Genomic DNA, 24262 nt, shown 5'->3' with positions numbered 1-24262 from the left:
TCCACGTGATAGCTTATGGATTTTCACGAGTACGCCCCAATTCATGAATCATGATATGTAGGTTTTTATTTGGTACGTATATGATATCATTTAATCAGTAAATATTTTTAATTTTTTAAGAATTATCATTTTATCTTTTTTTAAAAATATTAAAATATTTTATAACGAGGTTTTAATTGTATTCACATTATTAAATACCTCTCGTAGAGTGATTATTATTCTATTTAAAAAATCTAATTACATATTTAACTCTTTTGTTATACAAAATTAATTTATTTGTATTTCTAATTCAACTGGCACTCAATCTTAGTTATTAAGGTTGATTAATTATATATAAAATTAAAGGATATGAAGCCAAAAAAGATTTTGTACTCATATTCTCAACCTTTTGAGTTTCGAGATAATATACAAATTTATATAGTCTATTGTTTATATCATAAAGATGTAAATACTAATCTCCAAAATTTTTATTGAAATTAAGAAAATATGAATATCTTTATTACTAATTTTAGGACAAGAGATATCCAAACTATCGTGGATCCATTGAATTAGACAATAAGCTTGGCCTTTTGGGTACATTCACTTAGGAATAGAAATTACAAAGACATAAGAAACAAATGTGATATAATTCTTTATAAAAGCAAAGAGGGGTAATTACTCCTCCTGATCAAAAAATGTAATTAATTTTCATTCACATTTCTCAATACTACAAGTCAGCCAGTATATATAATATTAATTTATTTTTTTATTTTGTTTTTGAAAATTTGTCGTCAAATTAACCAAGCTGCATCTTCGAGGGTAACAAAAGAGTGCAGATTTTGTCGTTGAGACCGATATCAACGCCATTGTAAGCAATGGGAGCATACATCCACAGTTCATCAGAGCTTAAAAGCTGCAGTCAACGGAGAAAGGAACATTACTACAATATGAATGTAATTTGACTTCAAAATCTTTTCAGGGTCCAGATTAGGAACAACCCTTTTCATGGTTTCTTTTAAGGGTTTTGTTTCATCCACCCATTTATCCCCCCCCCCCCCCCAATTACCTTGATTTGGAGCTGCAAGAACTTCACATAGTGAACAGCCTCTTCAAGCATTGTGCTGATATCAACCTTAGTTCCGTTGGGGACAAGGTTCTGTAAAATTCTCAATCTCTCATTTATCCTTTCTCTTCTCTTCTGCAATAATCAAATCAAGCAAAAAGGGTTTAGATATTTGTCTTTCTCTCAATGGAATTTGTAATATAGGTAGCAAATATCTTTACCCTTGCATAGAGGCTTTGGGGATCAGTTGCAGACCCTCTACTGGCTCTTTTCTTTCCATTTAAGTCAACAGCTTGAGATGCTTTGGGATCTGAAGTTGCCAGTGCCACCTCATTAGTGTCCCGACAAACATTATCATCATCTGAACTTGAGGTGCTAGAACTCTGTCCATCCGAACCAATGGTACTCTCTTCACTGCCATTTAAATTGTTCTTCTTCAATTGCACATTGTTCCAAGCTTTTGCCGCCTGCATTTCCAAACCATGAATTACAGCTGCTATAATGAAGATTATATATGTCTATGTGATAGCTTAGGATTCCTTATTCTCTTACATCTTTTGAAACCCGAGGTCTTTTCTTTGTGGTCTCAGATGAATAGGTACTGATTTTATCCCCTTCATCATGCAGTTCCAGCACATCAAACTGCCTCTTGAGCAGAATTTCGTCGGCAAGCACAGCACTGTCAGCTGGATAGCCGCCATCTAATTTTGGTAAGCAGTCGGTGCTCGAGTCTTCGATGACGTTAACCGTGTCATCCATTGCTATGTTGGGGAATGCTGGGGGAAACGAGTCAGTAATTTTATCACTCCCCCCGCCAATGTCCATTTGAATATCCAAGGACATGGTGATATCATTTGTTACAGCCATATGACTAGAACCACCAAGGAAAGAGGTTTCATAATTTGGAAGGGGAACAAAGGTATTACTGCTAGAATTGCTACTTTGATTACTTTCCTGAGTTTTGTAGTGAAAATGAGAGTCGAGAGCATTGGAAGAACTAAACAAACTCTGACTGACCCCAGCAATGCTCATATCGGCTTCAAGATTAGGAGCAAAAGTCGACGGATTTATGAAGCTCAACCGCTCGTCATGCTCCAGCGGAAACGAAAACTGATTAAGAACCTGGTGTGTGAAATCCAGATGATCTTCATTGGAGAACATTATGTTAAATGAGTCCCAAGGTCCATCATGAAAAGCTGCAACAGACTCCATCTTATCTCCTGTAAATTGAGAAGCCTATGGGGAAAACAAGGAAGGGTTTGTTTGAGGTGAGGAAAGAACTAGGGACATATTTATACCCCAAATTCTAAAGAGAATGTTAGCAAGGATTGACTTCCATTCTTAATTCCAAAATCATTATTCTGTTACTAATCCAGGAGTCCAAAGATGGGGCCAAAACCAGGCAAAGTACAGCTCATAGGAAGGCCAAGTTCATGCATTGTTGGATTAAACTAATTGAAAGTGTTCAGTGACCCTCAAACACCGTGGACCTGATAAAATTGCAGTTACAATGACTTAATGGTCCAAGAACAATCATTGAGAGGTGACTAAATGTGATTAATTAGCCATTAATTAAGTAGGTGAGAGTGAATGAAGCACGCGTATGAATTCGACTAATCCTCCCACCAATGAAATGTCACAACGTGGGACTCTCCCTTGAATATAATAAACATCAAGAACGTTAAGCAGATTAAACAAACAAACAAAGACTGCAGCTATAGGACGGCCCTGCACATCGTGAGGAAATGAGACTTTACATTCTTTAATTAAAATAAGCTTAAAAAAATCCGACACGGTAACCGCCAAACTCCTTCCCTGTCCTTAGCTTTAACTTGCTAGCTATGATCAATCAAATATTATATATTGGTAAGAGTAAGACTGGTACAAAGTCATTCCTTTACAGCTGATTAGTTTTAACAGTTCAAGTTCAATACTTGAAGCCATTGCAAAGGAAAATTCATAAGCACAAGCTTCTGCTAATACTGCAGCAATGAAATCTACAGACAATAATAATAGCCATTAATCAAGCTTAAAACCCTCGTCAAAACTGACGTGTCAGACAAACAGAGGAACTTGCACCAGCCGTTGGACGACCTTTCAAACATTTATGTCGAAGGAACTTAAAGAAAGTGGGATTTTTAACAAATCAAAATCTGATATTGGAATTTAGAATTAGCACTTTCCACTTCATGTCTCAACAAAACTATACCAACGACCATGTAATTTGGACCATCACTCTTTTCCCATCTGTCCATTTACTAAAACGACATGTTTCAAATTATTGTTTCCCTGTAAACGACACTAAACACTAATTAATATTAATTAATTACTTGATGCAATATATAAGCAAAGGTGAACCACTTCACTTGACAAACCTGAAAGAGATAGTTAACTTTGGTAAACTCTTAATTAAATTAATTTTATTCATGTAGATTTTTGTAATCTACATAGATTAATACAGAATAAATATGATCTCTTAAAATAACCATGTTAATGTGAGCCGTCTGGTTGGTACAACTTGGCTTTCATCATCAATATTATGTGCGTGAGCTCAGTCCACGGTTACCAAATTTTTAATTTGTTTTTTCTGTTTGTCTCTACAAAGTTTAATCAAAAAAATATTTAGCCCATCATAAATTGCATTTTCATATTGATAAAAAATTATTCATTATTACTAAAACAAAATAATTAATGTTTTTTTTATATAATGTTTTTTCATTTATTACACATTTTCAATCTATAGTATAGTACATTGAATATACAACTTTGTCAAGATCCATGTATAAAATAAACTTAACAAAAAATGTCAACACATGTTTTATATATACAAAAAAAATTAACAAAAAAGTCAATATATATGATATATATCAATATATATGATATATATATATATACAAAAAAAAGTCAAAATAGATATACTATGCATACTTTTTATTGAACCGATGTCACAAGTTAATTTGACATCAATAAAACTTTTTAATAAAAATAAATATTACTTTAATTGTATTTTCATCTTTTATTACTTTTATATGAAATGTTTAAATAAAACAACAACAAAAATTCAAATGTCTAAAGATTAAATCCAAATTTAAGGGTAAATTTAATCATAAGCTCTTTATCATATTGTCTATAACTAAATTATTAATTAGTTTTTGTATAAATATAGGTCCTGTTTAGTAATTGGTTGATAGTTGATTACTGATTGCAATGGCTAGTTTGATGTAACACCCTAAATCATGCAATAAAAATGGTTCAGGTCTAAACCGAGAACATCAAAAATTTTCCGAATACTTAATCAAATCAAAACAATTTATTTCACTATTCACAATAAAACTGTCCACCTGCGCAACAGTCACTAATTTAATTATAACTCGAGTTATGAAACTCGAAATTTAGATATGTAAATTTTCCCTGAAACTAGACTCATATATCTTATTACCATAAAATTTCCAGAATTTTTGGTTTAGCCAATTAGTACAGTTTATTCTTTAAAGTTTCTACTGTTTTACTGTTCAACAGCTCACTAAAAATTAATTATCTCAATGTACAGAATTGGATAACATTCTCGTTTGTTTCTATTGAAAATAGACTCACTAAGGAATATAAAACATATAAATTACAACTCCAAATTATTTTTGTAGATTTTTAATGATTTTATAAAGTCAGAATAGGGATTTCAAAAGCTATTATGATCCTGTCTCACTAAAATTCAAATATCTAAAATATACAACTCTTTTGCTTACTCTATTTCTTTCATGTGAAAATAGATTCATTCAGATTTAATTCTATATCTTATTCACTCTCTAATTCAATTTCCACCATTTTTTGGTGATTTTTCAAAATCACATCAATGCAGCTGTCCAAAAACTGTCCCATTGCAAATTTTTACTCTTTTATAATTTCTTTGTATTAACTATCATTTAAGCATACACAACACCAAATCACGTTCTTATATAACCAATTCAATAGTTAATCATTATCGAAAATTTACTTGCTACTCCTTAGCCATATCATAAGAATACACACAAAACGACCAAGTCCCAATACATGCTATATAAATTAAAAAGTTGTTTAACAAAATCTACCGGAGTAAATCTAGATAGTGTGATCGTTGATGTAGATCTGATTCTCCGAACATATATATTTATCAACCTATAAGAAACAATAAACACACATAAGTAAGCTTGCAGAAAGCTTAGTAAGTTCATAGGCTCATAATAAAATATTACCAAAATTTCACTAACAATATTAATAAACAAATAAAAATTCAACATTTCCTGCCAACCACAATCTCAAATAATGAATTTTTTCAATCGAGCTCAATATCAGATGTCAACTTATATTCCAACATTTAGCTTCAATTGCACTTTTAAATACTTGTACAAAATAAGGATCGTCTTACGGATTTGAGTACATCGTTTGCCCAGTGCCACGATTTGCTTGAATCTTTTACAATGCTATAACTCAGTATGGTTTTCTTCACTGAAATACCATACATACTTTTCACAACACAGTATGATTTTCGTTACTGAAATACCATACCTACTTCTCACAACTCAGTATGGTTTTCTTTACTGAAATATCATACTTACTTTTCACAACTCAGTATGGTTTTCTTTACTGAAATACCATACCTACATTCCACACTTTGCCATGGATCCACCATGGACTTATTCGTCAATTTATCACTGGTTACTGAACGTATGTTCTCAATCCTGCATATCCCTTAATTTGAACTAACAATCTCATTTTTTTTTCTCATTTTTACCATAATCATAATCCAACAAAAATATACGAATTGATACAATATATAATTCCCACATTAACAATTAATCATAAAAGTTCAGCCGTATGAACTTACATGGGCCAATTTGTAGGAGTTGTAAAAGTTCAGAGACTAGTTTGATACTTTCTCTTTTCCGCGTTTATCTTCGGATTCCCGATCTATAATATAATTTTTTCCATTCATTAGCATCTAATTCAGTACTAATTCATTTCACAATTTATGCCGTTCAATTTTCGAAATTACACTTTTACCCCAAAATTTACAGTTTTTACAATTTAGTCCCTACTCAATTAACACTTTAATTGAACAATTTTCCTAAAATAACACTTTATCTAATAATTTTAGACTACTATGCAGCCTTTTATATTCATAATTTCAGTACAAAACCCCAATTCCTAACTCTTTCACAATTAGGTCCTAAAAATCATTTTATGCTAAAATCACTTAATAAAATCATAATATAATGAAATTAAAACTTAAAATATATATTAAATCATCATAAAATTCCAGAAATTATTCATAGTAACTTGCAAAATCACCCATGGAATCAAAACTAATGAATTTAATAGTTGGACCTAGTTGTAAAAGTCACAAAACATAAAAATTTCAAAAAAAAAGTAAGAATTGAACTCACATGGTATAAAAATATGAAAAACCAGTTTGTTTCAGACCTCCTATGGCGTTTTTGCTGATAAATTATGAAGAAATCTCTAGATTTTTCACTTTTATCTTTGTTTTATATATTTAATTTATAAAATTTCCAATTTTGCCCTTGTTTCTCCTTACTTTCTTGCTGATTTTTCTTTCCCAACCGTCCACCCCATATAATTTGGGTCTAATTTCCTTTTAAATCCCTCCTTATTAGTCACTTAAGCTATTTAATGACAATTTAACAAATTCTGCACTATTCTCAATTTAGTCCTTTTTAATTAATTGACTATCCAAACGTTAAAATTTTCTAACGAAACTTTTATACTAACTCAATGACACTCCATAAATATTTATAAAAATATTTATGGCTCGGCTTATAAATTTGAGGTCTCGATACCTCGTTTTAGGCCCAATTTACCTATTAAATTCTTTTTAAATCACAAAATTCACTAATTCAAAATTTTTTTCTAAATTCAAACTTGACCCATAATTATTAATTTATTAAATTTTAAAACTCACTGGTCGGATTTAGTGATCTCGAATCACTATTTTTGACACCACTGAAAATTAGGCTGGTACATTTGACCAATTAGTTCTATTAATTGTTTATTTAAAAGTGTTTGGTAAAATTTAGCTGAAAGCTGATATGTGTAAAATGACAAATAAACGCATGACACATTTTATTATTAAATATTTATTTGTTTATAATACTTTAGTGCTTATTGGATGAAATTATTGAAATAAAACACTATTACCAAGGAATTAAAAAACCATTATGAAAATTAATTAATGAATATTTTAAAATTTTAAATAAACAAATTTCTTAAGTTCCTTATTTGTAAATATTAACCTTGTGGAAATTGATAAATATTAATAGTGTATCAATATAATTGTAAACTATATTCTTAGTGATAATTATGTCATGTTCTTAGTATGTAAATTAGTGATAATTATGTCACACTCTAAATAAATTTGTGAAGTAGCATGTTTTAATTAATATAAACTGCATAAGAAATTATTTTGCACAAGTAAACTGAAAATAAATTAAGAGTACATAAATATTCAAGGATGAATGGGCTCGATTGAAAATTTATCGCGGCAATGTTGATTTTTGTAGATTCACAATGGAGGTTTTTTTTTAAGATTTACTTTGCACTTTGGAGATGAAAGCGAAAATGGGAGAATGGAGGCTACTGATATCTTGACACCCCTATTAAGTTTGAGAATATGTGGCAAAGGGAATAGTTTTTGAGCAAATATGGTCAAATATGTCATTGCACGTATCTCATTCCCTATCAGCGGTTGAAAAAAGTTGTTCATTCTAACATTTTTTGTTTTAGAGGTTTTAGCTCAACAACCTTTTACAAACTTCCCAATTCTCTATTTGTGCCAAAATCAGCTAAAAAAATTCAAAACTCTGTTTACCAAACACCCCATAATTTTAATTGTACATTTTTTTCGCCCATACCATAACTATAACAAAATTTAATATGTATAATGTCACATATATGTTACGTAGGTACATAGTTGTTTTCCTTACTATTGAGATATTATGCATAGTAGGAAATAGAGAGAGAGAGAGTCCTTTTTTCATGTTGTGGCATGGACTTTGATACTCTTAGCCATGGCCTTGAGATATCACGCTTCAAGTCTTTATTGGTGAGTTAGAGATGAGTGGTCAAGTAGTTCGTCACTATAAACTTATGTAAGATGGCAATTGAATATAATAATTGGCGTTAGAAATTACAATTAATAAGTAGTGCTTATTTTCGTAAAGATGTAAAAATAATAAATAAATGAGATCCTTTTTAGTGTTAAAGCTAAAAAAATATGACTGAAGAACGTGTGTTTCAGAGGTTTATTGAGCTTACTGCTCAATCTCAAATGTTGAGGAATAACAAGCTATAAGTATCTATATAGTGAATATATATTAATGTTATGAGAGAAAAAGATCTCCTCAATTAAAAAGACAAATCAAAATGGTCTTCTTTGGAATTATTAGGTTCGTTAATTATGAAATATTCAAGGAAAAAATTGTAGAAGCTTCAATCCTCTTAAAGAATTATGATTTACTTTTTTAATACAATTTTCTATTGTCTTACCTTTTGCTTGTAATAAATAAACTACAAAAAGTCAATGCTCACTTAATTTATATTTTATAGGGCATTTAATTATGGTTTAAAAATGGTAAACTAAGTAAAATGTCAACTTTTATTATTAAAATTATATATTATTTCATGGGAAATATGAGAATTAATCAAATAAAGATTAAATAAAATGAACCGATTATGTATATCTAGCCCCCAGGGACCAATTCCATACTCTTTTTATTATTATTGGGAAGATGGCTGACTAAAATAAGTGATACAATTAATTCCTTTTTCTGTATTTTATTTAGTATATATATTTTAGGGAAAAAAGTTTGAGAATAAATGCTTTGGAAGAGCATGCGGGAGGAGGGTTATTTGAAAAGAAACAAGTTTTATTCAAACTTCTGACTTAAAAAAAATTATACACACAAGTTCATGATTTGGTATTAGACCACTATCAAGTAAGACTAAATCCACAGACAAGGAAAAACCATAATAATAATAAAAGGGATAATGGCAAGTGACAAAATTAGTTCTCAAAAACAGATCCTGGTTATATATTTTAGTAAGAGGTTCAGCATTCATAGTACTTAAATTTGTTTAACCGGGCAAAAAAAGACCACCCATAAAACTCCAAACAACCAAGAAAACAGTCTTCTTTATCCAAATCCTCATATCTGTAATGGAACTCATGCCCATTCATCGGCACCTGAATGTCTCCTTGTTGCATCTTCATTTTTAGAACCACACCAAAACTTAAGGTTTGGAGAAGAAAAGAGCCCCGCACTTGAGAAACATACAATTACAAACTCGACATATTAAAGTTAGAAAATTTTTATAAGGGTTAAAATAAAAATTCAAATTGTGGAGACAAAGTATGCCAAAATAATTAAATTGAATTACTGAGCTTAGAATTTAAAATCGCGATATAACCATTTTATCCCATGGCCCAAGACCAGTGATGCCCCCATTAAAATTGATATAATACATACCATGAATGTAATATATACACTGACTAATTGCCACATTTGTGAAATGATGACGAGACGGGAAATACCCTCAGCAGTCAGCAATTGGCAAACTAGTTTGATGCTATGGAGCCCAAGCCAGGGTGAAAAGCTAGTCTTGGGTCCAAAAATTCAAATGCTTGGCAAACAAAATAATGCAAGACAATAGTTGCTTAATGTCGTCTTAAAGAGGGTGATGAATGGAGCAGAAATATGAGAGTTTACACTAGTCTCTTCGCTTTGGAAGTTCAAAACTAACTGCGAAATTCTTTTACCCGACGTATTACCATGTCTATAAATTTTCCCCTGAAACTTTGTGCAAAAATTGTCAAACTACATATTATTTGTTATATGTAACCATACTTCAATCATTGGCTCATAGGTGATAAAATGTGAATTGTTTTTTTACTGGGGCATAATTTATCGAAATGTGCTCACAATGAGGTATTTGTTCGCATCAAAGGTTAAAACCGGTGAATTCAGTTTGAAAACACAGCAATGCCATTAACAACATAATATACCTTTCATCATATGATACAAGGCAAATCAACCTTACAGGCAGGAACATAAAGCTTTGTCCTCCATACTCGCTCTTTAGAGAAACAGGAAACATCAACATCTAAGTTATCATACTTCTTAGTTCAATCTAACGTCTCACCTTATTTACCTAATGTAGCTCTTTTTATTTAACATAGTAGTTATTCAAGGCTTTCGGGGAAAGTTCTAGCCATGTTGCAACACTCAATGAAGGCCAATAAACAAGCTCTTGCACCACAAAATATGTAAGATGATCAAGTGGAGCTTACAAGAACAAACAGTGGTTTCTCTCCTAACCGTTCCCGTCCCTGAAATATAAAACGAGAAAACATTAAAAAGGAAGCGGATGACTAGGCATAAATGTATAATATACTTTATCCTTGACTCATAGCACATGAGACATCAGAAACCAACATTAAACACAAGTTAGTAATTTCAAAGGTCTACTAGTTGATACATCATACATGAAATCAAGAAAGGTGTATAGCAAAAACTGAAACGAAGCTATATTTTAAAGCTCCAATAGACGTAATTTTCAGTTTACTGTCAACACGGGCCTAAAATTTTCCATGCAAACTTACATCCATGCTTCAATGCTGTAGTAGAATTTGATATTAACATTAATGATTACATGAAACTTATTGCCATAGACTTTGTTAGTTTTATTTTAATAGAAATGCACAGGGCCTACCATATAAACCTCCAATGGACATAAAAGGAAAAACAAATGAATGAATGCAATTGGTAAAAGAATAAGAGGTATCACACCTTTCGAAACCTTGCATCATGCTCACAAAGAATACTTACAGTGGTATTGAAGATGACATTGACATTATTTTATCTCTAAGAATTTATTTCTGGCCTAACATGTTCCAGCATAGGTTAGCCTATGAAACAAACAGATATGAGATTCATCCTTTCACCTAGTATGACATTAGGAAAGCCCAACAATTCTGATCACCTTAAGCAATTTCTGGCAGACTTTTCCATATACACGATCTACACTTTTTTTTTTTTGCCCTTCTAAAGATGAATTAGAATTCTAAAAGTTTATAATTACTCCCTTGATATGCGCAACTATAAGCTGCTCCATAGAACATTTATGAATAAGTTAACTACCGCAACCTTTAGTTTTATCAGTCATAAAAGTTCCAGACTAATGAGTCTGTGTAAAGCTAAGCACTGTTATAGAGACCTATAGAATACATTAGTTTAATGAATTAATGACTAACAGGTAGCAGGTAGGTCTGAGATTAGAAACACATACCTTTAGCTCGGGTAATTCAATAACACAAGCACACTCCACAACATGCACCCCTACGCGTTCTGCAAAGAAACAGCTAATCATATAAACATCATTGCCCTAATAAGATAAACAGGAGCAGGTTGATGTTCCAACACATGGAAAAGGCAATCCTAAGGCACTTGTTCTCCTCCTTAAATCACAGGAGCACTTATAACCAAACATGAAAGTGACTGCAACAGAGCAAAGCCACTCTCTACCATATTATGGCACATAAAGATCAAAGTAAGCAAGGTCCCTACATTCATATTTAAATTCAAATACCGAGTAGCCTGATTGCAGCAGACAAGGTTCCACCAGTGGCAACAAGATCATCTATTATCAAAGCACGTTCTCCTGCTTTGACAGCATCAACATGCATCTCCATTGTGTCCTTTCCATACTCCAAAGAATACTCCTCCGATAAAACCTCCCCTATAAAGATCCAAACGTTTAACAGTTAACAGAAAGATCATATTCCTTTGAACAGTTCTTGAATGTGTTGGAGAATTTGGCAATAGCTGAAACAGAACAGAAGGCAAGATTATCCACAATGAACCACATTATCATAAATAACAGCTCCTCATTGCGGTTCTTTAATAGCTAATCAAAGTTTCAATGCTATTAACAACTTGCAGCAACAGAAATGTAAAATTCATTAGGAGATAATAAAGGAAGAAGAGGATGTACCCGGCAATTTATTGGGTTTCCTCATAGGAACAAACTTTGCCCCAATAGCCAATGCTATAGGTGGGCCAAAAATGAATCCCCTTGCTTCTATACCTGCATTTTGCCATCAATATTTCTTCAACTAAAAAAATCCAGACACAATTACAACATATATCAAGAAAATGCACAAACATTATTACAGTAAGAGGAAGATCAGACAACATAGAATGAATGAAATTCAGTCAGCTTCACAGAAGCATTATAATGTCAGTGTCTTCCATTGCAATGTTTGAGAACGCGGGGGGAAACAAATCAGTAATTTTATCACTCCCCCCGCCAAAGTCCACTGGAATATCCAATGACATCGCCATATCATTTGCTACAGCAATATGATTAGAACCACCAAGAAAATAGGATTAATGATTTGGAAGGGGGGACAAAGGTATTACTGCTAGAATTGCTACTTTGATTACTTTCCCAAGATTTGTAGTGAAAATGAAAGTCATGAGCATTGGAAGAACGAAGCAAACTCTCACTGAACCCAGCAACACTCATATTGGTTTCAAGATTAGGACAAAAGTCGACGGATTTAAGAAGCTTGACTGCTCGTCATGCTCCATAGGAAACGAGAACTGGTGAAGAATTTGGTGTGTGAAATCAAGCTGATCTTCTTTGGAGAACATTCTGTTTAATGAGTCCCAATCTTCATCATGAAAAGCTGCAAGAGACTCCATCTCATCTCTTGTAAATTGAGAAGCCTTGGGGGTGGGGGGAGGGGTTGTTCTCTGTGCTGCTAAAGATGTTTTGACGTGAGCAAAGAACTAGGGACATATTTATACCCCAAATTCTAAAGAGAATGTTAGCAAGGACTGACTTACATTAGTTTATGGAGTTCTTAATTCCAAAATCATTATTCTGTTACTAATCCAGGAGTCCACTGGTGAGGCCAAAACCAGGCGAAGTACAACTCATTGGAAGGCCAAGTTTATGCATTTGTTCTATTAAACTAATTGGAAGGATTCAGTGACTCTCGAACACCTTGGACCTGATAAAATTGCAGTTAGAATGACTTAATGGTCCAAGAACAATCATTGAGAGGTGACTAAATGTGATTAATTAATCGTTGAGAGTGAATGAAGCACGCGTATGAATTCGGCTAATCTTCCCACCAAGTCTCGTAGAACCAAGCCCATCAATCAAGTGATTTTCATGTGTTCATAAAACAGATTGATACTAAGAACTAAGGCAGAGGATTTACCTGCAACGACAGATATATCTTTCCCTCTGTACCTCTCAACAAACAAATCAATAGTATCACGAAATGCTTTGGTATCAAGAAGCAAAGTTGTTATGTCTTGAAAGATTATCCCTAACCAAAAGGAAATGACACTCGAAAGAATCAATAAAAATAAATAAATAAAAATCTGTAGCAAGGGAAAAAAAGCAGCAAAATGCAAAGAAGAATAAAGGGTAGTTTTCCTTTTTACCAGGTTTTGGGAAGTCAGGGATGACACGAATCGCAGAAGAAATGTTGGAAATCCGAGGGTCTTGTTCATCTTGAGACGCCATATTTGGTCGATTTGCTGCTGAGTCACTCGCTGCTCTTAGTCAAAACAGAAGACACCCAATCAGATAGGGAAAAACAAGACGGTATGCATGAAAGGGAAAGGCTGCCAGTTGAACTAGACACTCACTTACCAGCCAAAGAAAGAGCCCAAAGTTATTAAATAAAATAACTAAAAAAATTACCTTAAAAACAAAGTAACCACTAATAATCTACTTATAAGAATAAGACCAAGCTGCCCCTAACTAAAAGATCTTGATCCTATGCCCTTTTTACGTTAATAACCTTTCAACAATATAGTACTGGGGAGAGTAAAAAAACAAAACATTGCCTGAGCAGAGTGGAGGAAGAAGGGTTCGCCTGTAATTTCGCAAACGAAATGCCGGTAGCTGGTAGGATGAGAAAGGGATGATCCAGCCGCCGTTTCGTTTGGGGAACACGGTGTTGTCAGGCGGAGCTGTCGTTGGCAATTGAGAACAGATTGGATTTGAAGAAGAGAATATCAAAGCCCTTTGCAACATTTTTTAGCCGCCAACGACTATAAATAAAACAGCAGAAGAAACACACACACACACACACACACACACAAAAAGGAGGGTCAAGCTGAAGGAGATTGGGAGAAAGATCACAGGAGTAATGTTGTTAAAAAGAACTTTGAGGAAACGTAGAAATTTGGGACTTGTAGAGGGTAATTTGGTCTATACGCGAATAATGTCCGAAAACTCTCACTAAACTAGTTCTAGATTTGGTTAAATGCTGCTATTGGTCCCTATAGTTTACTAAAGTTATGGGTTTAATCCTTATACTTTAATTTAGTTATTTTTAGTCCTTGTACTTTTCAAATTTTAAATTTTCAGTTCTTTCCAAACAATAATTTTAAATTTATTAAGTTCTGTTATTTTCAAAATATGATGCTAAAAACATATTATCGATGTGTATAACTATATCGGTTTGTTATTTATGCATATTATTCACTAAAATCCTATTAATAGATTAGCTACAGTCATTTGTATAAAGATTAAAATTTCAAATTTGAAAAATATAGGATTTAGAATGACCAATTGAAGAATATGGACTAAATCTATAACCATACAAATAGGACTAAAATTGAATTTCTGTAAATATGGGATTGAATTTAACTGTTATTATTTGAGTCGGGACTAAAATTGGCTAATTCAAAAAATATAAGGACTAAAATTAACCAAATTAAACTACAATTTGCAATGAACAATCTAAAACTTTCACAAAGTATAAGGATTAAAAGCAGAATTTAACCAATTTCTTTTGTGGATAAAATGTTGGAATTTGATCAATTAGTGATATGGTTCGGCGTCTACAATTGGAGCGGATATTATTAAGAGTCCGAGGTGGACCGGTAAAACGAGGCATCGTCCAACCGAACAAGTGGCGTGAAAATGAACTTAAAACAACGTCGCCATCTTCTTACGCAATTGCCCCATCTTAAACAGTTTTCGACTATATAAAACACTGCGCGCTATTGAAAAAGATAGTGACACTTTATGCCTTCATCCATTGGAACACTGCTACAACACTTTAGCATCTTATGTTAGCAGCCTTTAATTTGCATATCCCAGAATTTTGCTTTATAAAGTGTTGTAATATAATCATAATGTGTTGGATGCCTATATAGAAAAATTAATGCATTATTAAAGTCTAAACTTACTAAATATTATTATATTGAGGTTTAAAATTTCTTTTCATAGTAAAAAAATGAAATAACCCTTAAAAAAAAAGCAGATTGAAAGCTAATAAATTAAACTTTTGCAGTAATAAGCTTTTGAATTATGTGAGAAGTTCAATGACTCTCTGCTAACTGATTTAGATAATAGACATAAAAGGAGAACCCCATTTGGAGTTCATAATAGTTATTGCCTTTTGTTTTTGCACCTCCAGTGGAACTAAAAACTGATTATGTAATCAATGACCTATATAAACGTATAATATTAGCCACTTGAAATGTCATCAGAAAATTGGAATTTTCTATTGCTTTTAACGATTCATTTTTATATTGATTTGTTGCATTCAGTACATATTTACTGCAAAAACCGAACCTAAGTTATAAGAAAAGGTAGTTTCTAGTTTCTTGACTAAATAGCTAGTAAGTAGGAAGTAGGCAAACCAAATGAAACTTTCTGGGTTAAGAAAAACTAAATAAATTATACAAATTTTCAACAACCAATTTATTGTGTTCTTGATTTGCGTTCATGTGATGGTTTGGGCAAATAGGAGTGGGGAGTGGTAATGGAACTTTACACCAAAGATAGTGAGCAAAGGGGGATTAAATGGACTCGTCATGATGTTTGGCTTGTGTATTTCGATGTTTCGGTAACTTCCTCAACTTTTCCAGAGAGCCTCCTTCCTATTACAAAAAATATATTTTGATTAATCAACCGACATTCTCCATTTCTTGCATAGCAAGTATATTGTATGACTAACAAAAGCAACCAAATTTGTATTTTCCCAGTGAATAGAAATTGTGGCAGGTGAAATGAATTAAGTTTAATGCTCCTACTTTTTCACGTGAATCACAAGCCTATGGTATTACTATTAGTATTTTCGCAACCCAAATCACAATCACAATGCATTTACAACTTTTTCTAGTTTCAAACTGCAATATATCTTTTAAAGAAGTAAACGAAGGTCAGAGTGGGTTGTTTTTGTTTGGACTATCAAAAATACCTGCTACACGTGGTTCCCAAGAGGTAGTTTGGGAGAGACTCTATAGGGTATTCACTGATGCAATTGCTTTCAATCTTGTAAGAGCAGCATTTCAGTATTCAATTTAGCTGTTAATTTATTGGTTTCCATGGATGAGAAGCACCCTTTTCAATGTAGGTTGTACCATTTTGAGGCAGGGTGGATTATCTATCTGCAGTGTAGGTGTCACGGACTTAGATCTTTTCCATGCGACCCGTGCGGTCTTAAGCAGTTTCTTTACTCAAAAACGCCTAAGTTAGCCTAACTCGCAACAATTGAGGATTCAACAGAATTCCTCTAAGGCAGCAACGAAGAACAATAGAAGAACGAAGTAAGAACGAACTTGAAAGATGAACAAAAGTCACATAAAAACAAGAACACTTGAAAGAAAAGTTTGAGTGAATGCTCTCAAAATCCTATTAATAACTGAATGTCTTACAATGAGCGGAGAGGCCTCTATTTATAGCTGAGCCTCCCCAAAATCAACGGTATAAATCAAAGTACATCAATGGCTACGATTAAAAGCTATCTAGATATCAAATCTCTAAGATTACATAATCGTATCTTCTAAAGATTACATTTAATGTCTAGGATCACATATCTCTGAAGATCACCTTCCATATTTACCAAGCTCTGGAGATGGGCTTTTAAACTCTCCAAGCAATGGACCAGTCCGATTGGGCCAAATGACCTCTCTCGAATGCGATGGATCATACGATTCTCCCCCACTTTTTCTAGCTACGCCCTCGTCGCGTCTTCCTCATGGAACTGGTCAATTTTTCCTTGGAACTGCCACAATGCCTCAGTAGATTCCCAACTTGCTTCGCTGTCGGGAATTCCCTTCCATCGAACTAAGTATTCATGTCGCGGTCGATGGTACTTTTGTCTAATCAAACGATCTACCTCAATGTTTTCAACTTCACGTTCGTAAGAGATTTTTACCCCCATTGGTGCTCGTTCGGATTTGTCTCGATTAGGATCCTCTTGATCTCCATGAAATGGCTTAAGCATGCTTACATGGAACACTGGGTGGACTTTGAGCTTTGCTGGCAACTCAAGCTTGTAGGCCACCTTGCCTACTCTCATCACAACTTTAAACTACCCATCATACCTTCGCACAAGCCCTTGTGCAAACCCGTATATCGTAAAATCAAGTGTAGTTTCGCAAGGACTGAGTCACCCACCTGAAATTGCACATCTCTTCGATTCTGATCGGCTCACTTCTTGCTGCGCTTACTTACCTCGTGTAAACAAGCTCTAGCCAATCCATTCTTCTCTTGCCAATCTTTCGCAAATTAATAAGTTACCATATTTGAACCTGTATAACGGGTCATAACAGCGTTATGTGTGAGTGGTCGTTGGCCCGTCAATATTTCGAACGAACTTTGATTCATGGCCCCACTTCGCTGCAAGTTGTATGAAAATTAGGTCACATCCAACAACTTTGGCCAATCCCTTTGTGTGGCACTCACGTAGTGTCGAATATATGTTTCCAACTATGCATCTACTCGTTCGGTTTGCCCATCAGTTTGCGGATGCATGCTCGTAGAAATGTTCAAGTTTGAGCCCACTGACTTAAACAACTCCGTCCAGAATCGGCCCGTAAATCGTCCATCTCGATCACTGATAATAGACAGTGGCACTTCCCAATATTTCACCCAGTGTCTAAAAAATAAACGAGCTGCCTCCTCAACAGGGCACTCCTTGGTAGCCGGAATAAACGTTACGTACTTCGAAAACCTGTCCACCACAACAAGAATACTCGCAAACTCATCAAACTTAGGCAAACCAACAATAAAATCCATGGATACACTCTCCCATGGTCTTTTCGAAATGTGCAAGAGTTGTAGCAAATCAGCTGGAGTTTTTAACTCGACCTTGTCTTGTTGGCATATTAAACAAGTTTTCACATAAGTCTCTATATCATCACCCATAAGAGGCCAGTAGTAACAATCCTCCAAAAGGGCTAAAGTATGGTACATCCTTGGATGACCCACCCATCTTGAGTCATGACACTCCTTCATGACTTCCTTACGTAATTTCCCATAATGGGACACATAGAGACAGTGCCCATAAGTGTATAGCAGCTCCCCATCAAGCCAAAATCTATTCGTTTTTCCCTCCTTGGTAAGCTCAATCAAATTTTTAGCTGTGGGATCATGGGACAATCCCTCTCGAATGCGTTTCAATAAGGAACCATCAAGTTGACTAATTGTCGCAAACTCTATCTTTCGGCTAAGTGCGTCAGCCACAATGTTGGCACTCACCGGCTTATACCCCATTGTGAAATCAAACTCAGTTAAGAAAACCTGCCAACGAGCCTAATTGGGAGACAACTTTTTTTAGTTTAGAAAATCATTGTTAACAACATTAATAATAAGGACCACGAACCTGGAACCCAGTAAATAATGTCTCCATGTGCATAAGCAGAACACCACAACGGTCATCTCCTTTTCTTGGACCGTGTACCTCCGCTCTGTCTCATTAAACTTTCGAGTCTCAAAAGTAATTGGATGTTCATCTTGCATCAGTACTCCCCCAATGGCATAATCTGATGCATCCGTACATACCTCATAAAGCCTCGAATAATCTGGCAAAGCAAGTACGGGCTCCCTCGTCATCGCATGCTTCAATTGATTAAAGGGTCCTCTCACATTGCGGATTTCAATCCCATACCTTCCCCATTTTCAACATGTCCGTCAAGGGTGTGGTAATTCTAGAGTAGCCTTTGATGAAGCGTCGATAGTAATTCGCTAACCCAAGGAAAGATCTCAACTCCGTCACCTTGGTTAGACGCTCTCACTCAACAATAGCCTAAATTTTGCTCTCATCCATTCGAATCTTGCCACCTCCCACAATGTGGCCTAGGAATGACACTTCTTATTGGGCAAATGAGCACTTCTCCTCTTTGACGAACAACTCATTTTCCCTCAAAGTTTGGAACACCTCCCTCAAGTGTCCCACATGCTCCTCAAGAGACTTATTATACACCACAATATCATCAAGGCAAACAACCACAAAACGATCAAGAAAAGGTTGAAGTACCTTATTCATTAGGGTGCAGAATGTAGCTGGGGAATTCGTAAGACCGAAGGGCATCACAAGAAACTCATACGAACCATACCACGTCACACAAGCTGTCTTTGGCTCATCCCTTTAGCTATCCGAACTTGATGGTACCCCGATCTTAAATCCAACTTGGTAAACCATCTCGCACTACTAAATTGATCTAACAAATCCGTAATAAGAGGAATAAGGTACCTGTTCTTCACAGTGATCTTGTTTAGAACCCGAGAATCGATGCACATTCTCAACGACCCATCATGTTTCTTTTGAAATAATACTGGTGCACCATATGGAGATTTAGATAGCCTAATGAATCCTGCATATAAAAGTTCCTTCAATTATTTTCGTAACTCTTCTAATTACGGCAGATACATACGATAGGGGGCCCTTGTTGGCAGCACCATGTTGGACACTAACTCGATCTTGTGGTCTACCTTCCTTTTGGGTGGCAAAATTTTAGGCAACTGAGCGGGCATCACATCCCAAAAAGACTGCAATAATTGGCCCACTTCTTTCAGGATCTCACCAACGGACTTAACAGTATCCTCGATCTTCAAGGTGGCTAAATAGGAGACTTCATCTTTGCGTACTCCTTTAGCAAATTGAATTTTTGATAGTGTTTTTCCCTCCAAGCTTCTTTTCCTTGTCATTCTCACCATGCATTGATTGTTCAAACCCAAAATCACCATGTAATTACTCGAAGGAACAATAAACATATTAACCCGATTAAGGAAACTTAATCCAACTACAAAATCATAGTCATCAAGCGGTATTACCTTAATGGATACCTTGCTGGTCCAATTGCTAAGTTGGAGATCCACCCCCTTTGCAACCCCATTGATTGGAACACTTTTTGAGTTCACCGTTTTGATTCGACCCGACTCATTCTCTATCTTGAGGCCAAGTTTATGAGCAGCCTCTTCGAACATGAACAAATCAGGCGCATCTGTGTCGACAAGCGCATCCAATTTCCTACCGGCCACAATGATGTCTACAAACATCAGCCTATGACTCGTCTTATCTTCGACACCCCTTAGTATTGAACCAAGATTGTTATCATCCACATCTGACTTTATTTTTGCTTCCATAGCAGAGAATGCGGCCTTCTTTGGACAGTCTTTAATCATATGTGAGCCATTACAATGAAAGTAACTTATAGGCCCACTCTTTCTTTTTTCCTAAGGCTTCTTATCGTTTCCGTTCCTAGTGGGCCTCTCTTTATCTCCCCCACTATTGCCCTTTAAATTGAATTTGGGATTAGAAGAATCAGGCTTATCTTTTTTCCCACCAAATTCAGCAAACGATTCTGCTACAGACATGGCCTTGGTAAGCTCTTAGACTCATCGGTGTTGCAACTCTTGCTTTGCCCATGGTTTCAACCCATCCATGAAGGAAAAAAACACCTCTTTCTCACCCATATCTGATATTTGAAGCATGAGTTCGCTAAACTCCTGCACATACTCCCTCACAGTGCTTTATTGCACAAGTCGGCGTAACTTTTCCCGATCCTCATCCTCGGCATACTCTGGATAAAACTGTGCTTTGAATTCACATCGGAACTCCTCCCAAGTTCTAATTTCAGTCCCACCACGTCTCACATCGATGGACCTACGACACCACCACAACAAAGTAATGTTAGAAAGATACATACCAGCAGTAGTTACCTTAGTGTCATCCTTCGTGATGCCTTTGGCACGGAAGTATTGCTCGATTCCCCATAGAAAGTTATCCACATCTCTTGTAGACCTTGTTCCCTTGAACTCCTTGGGCTTAGGAACATCAACACTAGGCTTGAGTGTGACAACAGCTAACCCTTCATTGCCCAAAGCAGCCTTGTAAATTGTGAGTTCACCCTTAAGCTTCGCAATCTCCTCTTTCAAGGTCGTCATCATAGCCTCAATGGCATCATCCCTACCAGTTAGCTTTTCAACATTATCCAACACATACACTTTGAGCTGCTCCAGCATAGACTGCAACATATCATTGAGCTTATCATCGACATCATTAATCATCTCCTTGATATCTCTCACGGATTCCTTAAGAGTGACGACTCGATCCTCTAAAGCTGACAGTATGTCCCTTGAGCGACTAACTTTCCTAGCCCTCCACGGGTCTCTATTCCCTCAGCATTCTTAGCAACTTCTTTTGACATCTTTCAACGGTGCCTTTGAACGCTGGCTCGGATACCAATTGTCACGGGCTTAGATCTTTCCCACGCGATCCGTACGGCCTTAGGTAGTTTCTTTACACAAAAACGTCTAAGTCAGCCTAACTCGCAACAATTGAGGATTCAACAGAATTCCTCTAAGGCACCAACGAAGAACAATAGAAGAACAAAGTAAGAACGAACTTGAAATATGAACAAAAGCCACAGAAAAATAAGAACACTTGAGAGAAAAATTTGAGGGAATGCTCTCAAAATTCTATTAATAACTGAATGCATTACAATAAGCGGAGAGGCCTCTATTTATAGCTGAGCTTCCCCAAAATCAACGATATAAATCAAAGTACATCAATGGCTACGATTAAAAGCTATCTAGATATCAAATCTCTAAGATTACATAATCGTATCTTCTAAAGATTACATTTAATGTCTAGGATCACATATCTCTGAAGATCACCTTCCATATTTACCAAGCTCCGGAGATGGGCTTTTAATCTCTCCAAGCAATAGACCAGTCCGATTTGGCCAAATGACCTCCCTCAAATGTGATGGATTGTACGAGTTCGTCATGATTGCAGGCTCCCATGCGCAACCCATGACATAGGGACATTGTTAGAAATTCATGGAACTCAAGTTTTGTGGCTGATATGCTATGCAATAAAAAAAAATATATCCCCACATTATTAATCAATAATCATCAAAATCATAATCTTCAATATTTTGTTAAAAAAAAATCGATTTTCTTCACATGACTAATAATAAGTTGAAGTTTCATCCGCATATTAAAGATTTTAAGAATCGTGAAATTGATTTGGGAATCATAATCATGAATCATGGTCCAAATGCAAAGCAACGACTGAGTCGGCACCCAAAGACAAGGAAAAGTCTTGGCAGCAATCTGCTGCTTTGACGCAGGGCTTGCCTGCCTGGCATCCCATATTTTCCTGAATTTCACCGCGTTTTGATTTTGAACTCTGTTTGGGGGGGCTGCCCTGTTCCTTCTTATTATATCATCCTTCCAAGTGTTTTTCACTTTATAGAAAGGGAAAAAGAAAGGACCTTCACTCTCTACTTCCTTCTCGGTTTCTCACGATTCTTAGATTCATTCAATCTTGTCTGTTTGACCCACTTAGGTATTGCCTCTTTAGCCACCACCCACCAAGAAAACTCAACTACTTACATTTGTTTCTTGCCCATTGCCAAATAACCAACTATTTGTCTAGTTTATCAACTTGGGCTATACTTTTCTCACTTCTCTCCACTTGTCACGCAACTTCGTTCCCCCTTTAAAACCCCATCCCCTCACTTCTCAGTCTCCTTCAACTCACAATTTCTTTCCCCTTTCAAACACTTTTGCTCTGCATCTCTCTAGCATCCCAATTCATAACCAAAGGTTCCTTCGTTTTTTGTGTTTACTTTCGGTGTTGGAATCAATCGGATGGCTTTAGAAGCTCTCAACTCTCCAACTACAACCGCTACGCCTCCTTTCCACTTTGAAGATACCACTAACTTACACTGCCTGGAATCGTTCACCAAGCGTAAGCGTTCCAAGCGACCGCGTTTCGATCATGTGACCACCGAGGAAGAATACCTCGCTCTCTGCCTTATCATGCTAGCACGCGGCGGTGATGCCAACTCCACCAACACTTCTGTTATCCCACACCGCCATCGTTCTCCTACTCCAACCGCCTCACCACCGCCTGCACCAGCACCAGCACCAGCACCAGCACCAGCACCGACCTCAACAGTGCAAAATGTTAGCTACAAGTGCAGCGTTTGCAACAAGTCCTTTAACTCTTACCAGGCTTTGGGTGGTCACAAAGCCAGCCACCGTAAGCTTTCAGGCGGAAACGATGACCAGTCAACGTCGACAACCACCTCTGCCACTGCTGGCGGAGTTATTTCATCTGCTTTGAACCCAAGCGGTAAAACCCACCAGTGTTCTATCTGCCACAAAAACTTCCCTACTGGCCAGGCCTTGGGAGGCCACAAGCGATGCCACTATGAAGGTGGGGCTGGGAATAATGCTAGCGCAACCGCTAGCGCCAGCGGCGTGACGACATCTGAAGGAGTGGGCTCAACCAATACCATGAGCCACATCAGCCAGCGAATCGACTTTGACCTGAACCTACCGGCTTTGCCAGAATTCTCACCGGCTAACTTCTTCGTATCTGGCGGTGATGATGAAGTGGAAAGCCCACACCCTGCTAAGAAGCCACGTCTCTTGGTGCGGATGCCACCCAAAATGCAAGTCAACGAAACAAATTAGAAGCTTTTTTTTTTTCTTATAGTTGTGTAGGAATTAATTAAAATTTAGACCAGATTGAATGTGTTTCTTTTGTTTTGGTGAAACAATTTTCGTTTTTGGCCTCTGTACATAGCACTTGAACAACTCATCATCAGTCTCAATTGCTACTGTGTTTATTATTTAGTGAATTCAATTAATTCTTCACAATTTGGTACTTATCTTAGGCTTACAGTTGTAAAATTTTATTTTAATACAGTGAACGTGCGCAATAAATGAGGTGGCAATTCAAGGAGTGTTGTTTGTTGCATGAAAGGGATGGATGTTTATAACTGGTAGGGAATGAGAGGATCATGTCCATGTTGCATGCTTTCATCGATTCTTGGCCTAATATTCTCAATTTATAGTTTTATTTAAAATATTTCAACGAGTGTTGGGAAG

At 35.7% G+C, this 24262-nt stretch overlaps 3 protein-coding genes across 5 annotated transcripts; 1 reads left to right on the top strand and 2 right to left on the bottom strand.

Moving 5' to 3' along the window:
- Nucleotides 1-656: 656 nt before the first annotated feature.
- Nucleotides 657-2364, bottom strand: LOC105767479 (transcription factor ABORTED MICROSPORES). The gene is made up of 4 exons (XM_012587030.2): nucleotides 1595-2364; nucleotides 1264-1509; nucleotides 1046-1177; nucleotides 657-892 (listed from the first exon to the last, which is right to left on the bottom strand). Exons 1-4 carry the CDS (start codon nucleotides 2252-2254, stop codon nucleotides 776-778), a joined length of 1155 nt encoding a protein of 384 aa, XP_012442484.1. The 5' UTR covers nucleotides 2255-2364; the 3' UTR covers nucleotides 657-775.
- Nucleotides 2365-10054: 7690 nt separating this feature from the next.
- LOC105769504 (adenine phosphoribosyltransferase 1) lies at nucleotides 10055-14296 on the bottom strand. 3 transcript variants are annotated; one of them, XR_008196114.1, is made up of 7 exons: nucleotides 13960-14286; nucleotides 13552-13662; nucleotides 13323-13433; nucleotides 12086-12178; nucleotides 11659-11830; nucleotides 11381-11439; nucleotides 10055-10421 (listed from the first exon to the last, which is right to left on the bottom strand). XR_008196114.1 is itself a non-coding variant. In XM_012590188.2 (7 exons), exons 1-7 carry the CDS (start codon nucleotides 14147-14149, stop codon nucleotides 10368-10370), a joined length of 768 nt encoding a protein of 255 aa, XP_012445642.1. In that variant the 5' UTR covers nucleotides 14150-14281; the 3' UTR covers nucleotides 10055-10367. The 3 variants fall into 3 exon arrangements, 2 of the variants coding, with proteins under 2 accessions (XP_012445642.1, XP_052487220.1); XM_012590188.2 differs by having other exon boundaries at nucleotides 11681-11830; nucleotides 13960-14281; XM_052631260.1 differs by lacking the exons at nucleotides 10055-10421; nucleotides 11381-11439 and having other exon boundaries at nucleotides 11768-11916; nucleotides 13960-14296.
- An 8372-nt stretch (nucleotides 14297-22668) lies between these two features.
- On the top strand, nucleotides 22669-24042 carry LOC105769676 (zinc finger protein ZAT10). Its single transcript, XM_012590454.2, has one exon. It carries the CDS (start codon nucleotides 23015-23017, stop codon nucleotides 23843-23845), a length of 831 nt encoding a protein of 276 aa, XP_012445908.1. The 5' UTR covers nucleotides 22669-23014; the 3' UTR covers nucleotides 23846-24042.
- The last annotated feature ends 220 nt before the right edge of the window (nucleotides 24043-24262 follow it).

This window comes from Gossypium raimondii, chromosome 5 (genome assembly GCF_025698545.1).
Source record: "Gossypium raimondii isolate GPD5lz chromosome 5, ASM2569854v1, whole genome shotgun sequence".
Classification (NCBI taxonomy): domain Eukaryota; kingdom Viridiplantae; phylum Streptophyta; class Magnoliopsida; order Malvales; family Malvaceae; genus Gossypium; species Gossypium raimondii.
Note: the sequence above shows the minus strand (reverse complement) of the source record. Positions and strands in the feature narration are given on the sequence as shown.

Coding starts and splice junctions, on each gene's coding strand:
- LOC105767479 (XM_012587030.2), bottom strand. CDS start 2,254: ATGGAGTCTGTTGCAGCTTTTCATGATGGACCTTGGGACTCATTTAAC. Junction 1,178..1,263: donor CCCAAAGCCTCTATGCAAGG/GTAAAGATATTT, acceptor TGATTATTGCAG/AAGAGAAGAGAAAGGATAAA. Junction 893..1,045: donor TCTTGCAGCTCCAAATCAAG/GTAATTGGGGGG, acceptor CGTTGACTGCAG/CTTTTAAGCTCTGATGAACT.
- LOC105769504 (XM_012590188.2), bottom strand. CDS start 14,149: ATGTTGCAAAGGGCTTTGATATTCTCTTCTTCAAATCCAATCTGTTCT. Junction 13,663..13,959: donor TCTTCCTCCACTCTGCTCAG/GCAATGTTTTGT, acceptor GACTAAGAGCAG/CGAGTGACTCAGCAGCAAAT. Junction 10,422..11,380: donor TTGAATTACCCGAGCTAAAG/GTATGTGTTTCT, acceptor TTTATATTTCAG/GGACGGGAACGGTTAGGAGA.
- LOC105769676 (XM_012590454.2), top strand. CDS start 23,015: ATGGCTTTAGAAGCTCTCAACTCTCCAACTACAACCGCTACGCCTCCT.